General features: G+C 48.9%; 1 protein-coding gene across 1 annotated transcript in view; it reads left to right on the top strand.

Annotated features, from left to right (window-relative positions):
• Positions 1–8005: 8005 nt before the first annotated feature.
• Positions 8006–9103, top strand: part of Fezf1 (FEZ family zinc finger 1) — a 3342-nt gene continuing 2244 nt past the window's right edge. Inside the window, exons 1-3 of the mRNA XM_021165498.2 lie at positions 8006–8063; positions 8134–8635; positions 8786–9007. Coding sequence (XP_021021157.1) covers positions 8207–8635; positions 8786–9007 — 651 coding nt within the window. The 5' untranslated portion in view covers positions 8006–8063; positions 8134–8206. The remainder of the gene's footprint in view (positions 8064–8133; positions 8636–8785; positions 9008–9103) is intronic.

The following is a 9103-nucleotide window of genomic DNA, read 5'->3' as shown; positions in this document are numbered from 1 at the left end:
TTTTTTTTTTTTTTTTTTTTTTTTTTTTTTTTTTTTGCAGCAATGCCACCTGTGTTGTCCCTGCCCTGCTTCCTGGTTCTCTATCCTGTCTTAAGTCTGAGTCTTTTTGACAGTCAGTTCCCTTGGTAAGAGTTAAGATCTTCACTTACTTGGAGAAATGATAAATTGGAACTTTCTGTTCATGTTAAAGGCTAACTGTGTTGCTTGAAATAAAGCATCAGCCAAATAAAATGACACCAGGTCTCTGGGAAAGGAAAGGACTCCAATTATATTACCATGCTTGCTGTCTTTTGTATGCAGCAAATTCTCTTAATTTAAGGTGTGGGGGGGTGTCTTTTGCAGTGGAGAAATCTAGCCCAGCACTCTGAAAGTCAATTTCTTCCTCTTCTCTCTTTTCCTCTGCTTTGGCAGTGGTGTAAAGGTTCAGATACTCGGCAGCGTCCTGAGTAAAAAAGCCCCAAGAAGCAGTGATGTGCCAACACCGGGAACACATCCAGGTCCGCGGTGCGAAAATGAAATATGTGCCGTTGAATTATTATTTTTGTCCTTTAGGTTTACATCTACGCCCTTGTATTATGTAAATTTCTGAGAAGCTGTGAATCACAGGGTTAGGTAGAGTCCCCCCCCCCCCACGCACACACACATTTGCTTCCTTCATAAGCAACAGGAGCCGACCTCATTCAGTCTTTGTGTGAGTCATATACCTTTGCCAGGCTCTTTGAGTTTATTACTCTTAACGCAACTTCCCTTCCAACTCTTGACCCAGACAGCCTTCTGAAGCCATCGGCTGCGGTCTGCACTGGGCCTTTGGCACATCTTTCGTGACACAAAGAAGCCACAAGCTGCCCTCCCGCCCTTCGTGGTCATCTAGGGCCAACAAGTTGCCTGAGGTTCTTCAAGTTTCCAGGACTCTGGTCCTCTGTGGAACTAGTAGCCACATTTAACCGAAGAGAGTTAAAGGAGACTTCTAGAAAGACAATGGAAAACTTCTAAATTGAGAAACTGCTAAATTAAGACTGGGAGGTTAAATTTGTTTGTTTTGAAGTTTTGAGGCTGGATCTCTGTGACCCAGGCTGACCTCGAACTTGTAGCTAACCTCCTGCCTCGTGCTCTCTTAAGGTCGGGTTTACAGGCAACCAACATGTCCATCCAACAAGATGGACGATCCAAATTGATATTTGAAAAGGTAGTAAGAGCCCTTAATAAAGCACCAAGCTTCGTTCTTCTAGGGATGCCCCTAGAGTTGTTAAACTCAAGTAACACACCCACTCTGGAGGGTGGAGCGAGGGGCATGGGGGCTTCGAAGAGAGTCCGTTTGCGGTGAAAGGTGTGGTGCCTGAAGCTGAACCACCTGTCCATGGATGTTGTAGAAATCAGCTGTGGGGATGAGGTCTGGTACCACTGCCGGCTCACTATTAGTGGAGATCTGGGGTTTGGCCAGTTGAGGGAATTCAGGACTCGAAGGACACTCATTGAAGTGTGTGACTAAGATAGTAAGATGTAAGAGATTTCTTGTTAGAAAAATTTCTCCCTTTCGCTGGGATCATAAACACTATAGATCAAGCCAATTACTTTTAACCACCAACCAACCACCAATCGGTTTCAAAGGAAGGAATCCCCAGGAACCCAGACAAGAGTGGAGAGAGAACACACACACACACACACACACACACACACACACACACACACACAGCGGGACAACGGATCTGAAAATTTTTTTGGAGTATATAACTGAGAAGTGCTACAGGTACTTTGAAACAGTTTAAGAACGTGACTAACAAAACAACAACAACAACAAAAGTTTTCGTTCCTCCTGAGGCCTGCCCTAAAGTAAGGTCTGTTTCCGTCAGCCTGACTCGTAGATTGACCCTTCACGTACACCCTGAGTGGCCAAAGACAAGCTATTAGTGAACGTTTAAAAAACTTTTCAAAGGAGCTCTCTGCCATCGGTTTCTGGGTCTCCTAAACGCCACCCTGCGCCCCCTCCCGAAACTTACGAGCCTTCCCCTCCCTCTTCCAGCCTTGTGGGCCAGTGGAGCAGGGAGGGAGGAGCGGGATAGAGCCAGGGAGGGGCTGGAGGGCCAGTGACAGTCCAGAGGCCAGAGTTCGGGACTAGATCGGCCGCAGTCACGCTGGCCGACGTGGAGGCCGTGCCCTGGGGAGGCACTGCAGCGGTTCAGAGCGGGACGGGACTCGCACAGCGCTGCGGGGCAAGCAGGAAGGTCCGGGCACCCGGCCGCAGAAGACTAACCCAGCTCTTCAGCCCTCTCCAACCCCACAAGCCGCACTCCCCGGCAGTTGCACCAGCTTCCATCTCTCCCAGCCTTGGAGGCATTTTAGCTGGGCTTTGTGAACTGGGAACCAAGCAAAGCAGAACACGGCGGGAACTTTCAGCTTTCGAATTTCACTTCGAATTCAAGAGCTGGGCCCTGGCAACCGAAGCGTAGCCGAGGCGGGTCGCGTCTGTCCGCGCGGCAAGCAACGGGAACACAGGTCCCCTGGGGTGGGGTCGGGGTGGGGGATGCAGGCCAAGCCGTAGAGGATGGAGGACGGAGCAGCCTGGGGATGCGGGGCTGAACAGGGCATTCCCAAGCCCAAGCAGCTGTGGACCGGAATCCAGGAGGTAACTGACATCCTAAAAGGCTCTAGAGATTTCTGGCTCACGGATGTTGGTTTACCTCTATTGCTTCCCTATTGCTGTAATATGTGTTATTTCAAATTCATTCGCCTTTCATTTCACGAGCTCATTCATGGAAGAAAGTTTGAACTTAACACCGAGACTGCTTTAAAACCTTGGCCAACATCAAGGAAGAGTCGCGCTTTATGTTGGGTATGTTTTTTTTTTTTTATTGGCCAGAAAATGACTTTTAAAATTGGGAACTTCTGCGAAATGTCCATCAGCCAACTGCATTAACCAGCTTTTCTACCACGGTAGACACGTTGCTGGTGTGGAAGGAAAAATACTTTTGGCACGTCCTGCTTTATGTGTTCGCCTCTCAACTTTCAACAACACCGTTGCAAATTACAAGCAAAACTTTGCTGGTTTTGGTTGCTTGACTTTTAAGCCACTCCACGAAAAGGTTGGGAAAGTTGAGTTTGTGAACTTCTTTTCCCACCAAGTCCAGGCCTGAGTCGAAGCCTTGCAGTGGAGAAGGGACACGCCCCACAGGCCTGTAAGGGACCGGTGAGAGAAATCCCAGCATTAGGGCAGGGGTAGACACCAACCAGAAGCGGCTGACCGTGCTACCTGTCACCATTCTGACCACTCCTAAGTCAGAATGCTTCGCTTCCTTTTTACAAGCCGATTTAACATGCAAATGTTGGTTTGAGAAGAATGATTGCATTGCATTTAAACGAAATCCTAATATAAGAGAAATATTAACAACAAAAGTCTAGAGAAAAATAACAACAGAGTGCTCTTAGACTCTGTTATTAGACTGTTATATTAGACATCCATATTTAGTTCGCAGAGTCTTAACTGGTGACACGCTGTACAACATTAACAAGAATTCTTTTTAAAATATAATACTTTTATTCATTATGTGAGATTTATTACAATGCTCTTTGACCATATTCACCTCCCAGGTCTCCCTAGCCTCCCCTCCATCTACCCACCTCTACCCTCCCCTTCAAGAATTCTTTATTTGCCACCAAATCAACGAAAAGCATAAAGGCAACCAGCAGCCTGTAAGTCCGAACATATGATGACATGCATGTTAATGTGCTGCAAAGTTAGTCCCACCGGGTATTCATTGAGTCAGTTTGAAGTATTCAAGAAGTCTCTTTCCTTGAACCATAAAGAGCCTATGTCCGATTCCATTTCCCGGGTCTACCGCACACCAGAAGAAACAAGTATCAACCAGAAACAAAGATTGTAGAGGAATTTAGGAATGCCTTTCCTCTTCCAAAAGCAATTTGTATTCCCGTTGGTGTTGTTTTGTTAGACAGGAAACAGTGCAAATGAGCCCAAATATCTAGACAGCCATCATTATGATCATCATCATCATCATCACCACAATAACAACAACAACAACAACAACATCAACAACAAGAGTAATGCCTCCTGCTTCTTATTAGCTCACTGCAGCTAATACACTACAGTGGAGCGTGCTGTAAAGAATATTGACTGTTGTTCTTGGTAAAAGATTGAAAGTCAGGGATGTTGTTGGGCCTGAAAAACCTAAAAATATGACGAGTGTCAAATCAAATACACTTGGCTGCAGATCTGTTATGTTACAATATTTTCCAAATCATTTTTAAGCTAAAAAGAAGAAGAAGAAGAAGAAGAAGAAGAAGAAGAAGAAGAAGAAGAAGAAGAAGAAGAAGAAGAAAGAAAGAAAGAAAGAAAGAAAGAAAGAAAGAAACCTCACCAGTGTTTATTTCTTAAGGAAATAGAGATTACAGAATACTTATTAATTTACAACTGTCTTCTACTGCTTTTAAATTTCAGGTGGCAATAATCTTTACCACAAAATTGCTTACTTATGAAAGGGGAAATTATACAAGTGTAGGAATTATGAAGAACAGTGGTGAAATTCTCATTGTAACGTTCAGTTGTTACGTTAGGAAGATTTCTCTTGTTTTTCAGTATTGATCCCACTTTGTAATCAGGCCTCTTCATCTCAAGAACTGTCCTGATTTTTTAGGACATCTCCTGCTCCCCGACCCAAACACTTAGTCAACTTGCACCAGGGTTTAAAGTTGATTGGTAAAATCTGACTTAAACAAACAGATAACAGATTATAGGATTCTCCAGGAAATCCCAAAGAGTCTGTACATTTCTATTTTGCCAAACAAACAAAGCTCCTTTATGTTCTTGTGAGTAACCCAAACATTTGGAAGCGTGTCGAAGCTTCTAAATTTTCCACATTTATTCTGTGTTGGTAACTTTTTCTGTAATTCAAATGTTTGTAGTTAAAATGAAGTATTCATTTATGACATTAAGAACTGTTCCTAAATACATTTTGTATTTTAAGACTACCTTACGGAATGCATATTAGACGTTAATGCATGTTTTGGTTATAAACTGAGTGGAAAACAGTAACACATTGGCATATCGAGACTTAGATTTGTAAAATACACCTTCGGACTTTGGGATTAGCAAGATCAGGGCTAGCTCAAAAAAAAAAAAAAAAAAAAGGAAATAATTGATGCCTTGCTGTATTTACTGGAATGACATTTTCAAACACTTGGCAGAAAAGGCAAATCCCCGAAAAGACCAGTGAAAAGCGAACTATTGAAATGTTAACTATAAAAGCCCTTAGCTAATAGCTAATATTTTCCTTTTTAAAAGTTAGTGTCCACTAAAGAGGCAAATAAAGACTTTTTTTTTTTTTGACCCGTTGAGGAGGGGGAGGGGGAGGGGAAGAAGAGAAGAGGGAGGGACACGCGACGAACGTAAAAGAAACTGGTGGCACTCAATCAAGAAGGCAGGTAACGCTCCAGAGGCCGGTGAGTTGTTCAAATCAGCTGGGGGCTCCAAAGCTTTCCGCGACCGAGCAGTTTCTCGCCTTTCTGCTTTCTTCTTTAAACTTGTTCCGGTGAGGGAGGAGTGCAGCAGGAGGGAGATTTTTTTCCCCGCTGTTGAGAAAGCAGGTAGGAAAGGGAATCTGATCCGCCCCAAAAGGCAGCAATTAAAGTCTTAACCTCTACCCATCTGTCTTGGGACAGGGACACTCCCGACCCCGCCTTTCCTTAAGCAGTCCAGGTCACCCGCACTCTTTGTCTGATCAGGGTGAAGGACCAAGGTTCTGCGGCCCCAAAAGCAAATCGAACGAACATTTCCAGTTGGGGAAAAACTGAGGCCCTAAAGGGTTCCAGAATGCCTCCGGATTTTAGTGTTGCCTCTTTTTCTCTGCCAGGGTGCCCTGCCCAGACTCCCACTCTTCTCTGCCTCTCAGGTCGGCCCAGCTAGAAGTGCCTGGGTACCTGAAAGAAGACACTCCCAGGCCTAGCCACCAAGGCGGGTCACAAACAGCCAGACTTTTCCACCATCTGGCTTCTTAGCCGCTGCAACTTTCAAAAAGACTTCTGTTGGCCCCCTGTTTTATTTTATTTTTCCCAGCAATTATTTCTCCAGCATCCACTTAGCCGTCCCGCCTCGCTGGCTGTCAGGCCTCAACAACTCGCTGTCTTCGTTTCCACCCCACTGGGCTTCCCTGGCAGTGTCTAAACTGACTCGCACAGTCTGGGTGGGGCGGAGGAGCCTGGATCCCTGAATTGGTATGAGCTAGAAAGGGGGTTTGGAGAAGGAGATATCTTGAAAGCCAGTTGCCTCCATTCGAATCCCAACTTGGCACCTTCCAATACATTAGCCTTAGGCTCAACAATCCTAGGCTCCCACATTCACCTCCCACTGCTGGCCCTTTCCAGGGTTCTCACCAGAGGACAGCAGATCTTACTCTTGGCCAGATACTTGGCGGATACTTGGTCCACACACATTAGAATTAACTCACCAGGCTGACGGTGCTTGGAGTTTGCAGGCAGCTCCTTACTGCGGCCTCCAGGAGGTGCGGTTCAGGGCTCGTCGCTCAGCTTCCTCCGGGAACTGGCTTGAGAACGGCGGGGGTTTGTCTACGGTGCGCAGCCCCAGGAGCGTGCCTGGGGTTCTGCTCTCGGCGACCGCAGGCTCCCGGTTGACCTCTCCGGGGAAGGCGCGAGTCGCTGCTCGGGCGGGAGCCGCGGGGACCCGCGCAATGGGAGCCTCAGCGTCCGGCCTTTTCGTGGAAAGCTCGCCCAGCTAGCGAATTTGGGCCCCAGGCGTCACACCAGGAGGGCGCTGGGCGCGCGGGGGAGGGAGGGTGGGTCAGGGTCTCCAAACGCTCTTGGGGGGGGGGCGGCAGAAATGTGTCTGTGGTCCGTGACCACCACACTTCGTTCGTCTGCGCGCACAGACACGCGGGGTGTCGCGTGCACTGACTGCAACTGAGCCGCACGCAGACGCTGGCAGCCGGGGTAGGTAGGGATCGACAGATTGTATTCCCCTTCTCCGCTCCACGTTTAAAACACTCTGCTCCGGAAGAGCAGTGGGCGCAAGTTCTTTGGAGAAATGCCCTTTCGGGGTTCTCTCTGGAAACTCGAGGAAGCGCGCTCACGCGTGTGTTTGTGTGAGTTCAATCCGCGTCTAGGTCTCTGGCAGTGTGGCTCCCGCTTATTCTTTGCAACTCAACTTTGTGGTGCTGGTGCGTCTTTCCCAGGCCTATTGCCATGGGCATCGCTTTGACAAAACCACAAACGCATAACAAGCCTCCCAAGGCCTTTACATCTCAGGGGCATTTTGGGAGGCCAGTTACCTGCTGGTGTCTTCCAAACGGTCCAGACGCGGCTCGAGCTGCAGCGACTCCTTGATTCAGGGAATGAGCACCACCTCCCGACCTCACCCCCCAGACCCCCTCGAGTCCCGGAGGATGAAAGTGGGCTGCGTAGGAGGAGGCATCGTGGCCCGAACTGAGCTCAGGCAAGCCAAGCACAGAAACCTCGGATTTTGCCGTCAGAGGTTTCCTGGTCAAGGCTTTCTAGAGCCTGGCGTTTGATAAATATAGCCTGGCATTTGCCCCTGAATTAGACTCTGTTTCCTTATTTAGCCCTAGCACAATGATTTTAGATGATGTCACTTAGAGCTAAACGAGAAAATTGATCTCAGATTTGCTTGGCCTCTAAAGCCTGGTTAAGCAGATTGAGAATTAAAAAGACAGAGGAAGCTAGGGGGAGGGGCAGCTGAAGGGTAGAGAAGTGTGTGCGGGCGAGTGCTTGCGCGTCGGGGAGGGCTCTGCGCGATGCAGAGAGCGCCCCCGCCTCTTCTGGGCGGGGGAAGCTCTCTCACCAATGAAAAGTAGTCACCGACTGCAGAGAGAAAAAAAGTTTTCCTGTTGACTGTTGGAAGCGAATTGAGCAATTATCTAGTTTACCTTCTCCTCTTGGAAGTTAACGATTGGCGAGATCTTGGCTGCGTTATTGACACAACACTTTCTATTGATAGAAATAAGTAGTGATTGTCCCCGAGTCATTGGTGCGCCAAGAACTCTGCGATGGGCTGGCAGGAGTCCATTGGGCTGGGCAGGCAGGTTCGGCTGGTGATGCTGGGGAGGAGGAGGAGGAGGCTGCTGGTGGTGACGGTGCCTGTCCTCTTCGCAGGTCTGTGACAAGCAGGGGACAAGGCAACGATCCCGCGACTCAACCCCGGCGGACCGACGCTGGCGACTCAGTCATGGACAGTAGCTGCCTCAACGCGACCACCAAAATGCTAGCGACTGCTCCAGCTCGGGGCAACGTGATGAGCACATCCAAACCCTTGGCTTTCTCCATCGAACGAATCATGGCGCGCACCCCTGAGCCTAAGGCCCTGCCGGTCCCCCACTTCCTGCAGGGAGCCGTGCCCAAAGGGGACCCCAAGCACTCTCTGCATCTCAACTCGTCGATCCCCTGCATGATCCCTTTCGTCCCCGTGGCGTACGACACGAACTCCAAAGCGGGAGTGAATGGCTCAGAGCCCCGCAAGGCGAGTTTGGAGGTTCCGGCGCCGCCCGCGGTGGCGCCCTCTGCGCCGGCGTTCAGCTGCAGCGACCTGCTCAACTGCGCGCTAAGTCTCAAGGGCGACCTGGCCCGCGACGCATTGCCACTACAGCAGTACAAGCTGGTAAGGCCGCGTGTGGTCAACCACTCTTCGTTTCACGCCATGGGTGCCCTGTGCTACCTGAATCGAGGTGACGGCCCGTGCCACCCGGCTGCGAGCGTGAACATCCACCCGGTGGCCTCCTACTTTCTCAGTTCCCCTTTGCACCCACAGCCCAAAACATATTTAGCCGAAAGGAATAAACTGGTTGTACCGGCGGTGGAGAAACTCCCTTCGGGAGTAGCTTTCAAAGACCTGTCCCAGGCTCAGCTGCAGCATTACATGAAAGAAAGCGCCCAACTTTTGTCGGAAAAAATCGCTTTCAAAACCTCGGATTTCAGCCGCGGCTCTCCTAATGCCAAACCCAAAGTTTTCACTTGTGAAGTCTGCGGCAAGGTAAGTCTTATGCAAGGAGTTCCTTCTTTCCTTCCTTCCTTCCTTCCCTTCCCTTCCCTTCCCTTCCCTTCCCTTCCCTTCCCTTCCCTTCCCTTC

Source organism: Mus caroli, chromosome 6 (assembly GCF_900094665.2).
Source record: "Mus caroli chromosome 6, CAROLI_EIJ_v1.1, whole genome shotgun sequence".
In the NCBI taxonomy this organism is placed as follows: domain Eukaryota; kingdom Metazoa; phylum Chordata; class Mammalia; order Rodentia; family Muridae; genus Mus; species Mus caroli.
This window is presented reverse-complemented; position numbering and strand designations above follow the sequence as displayed.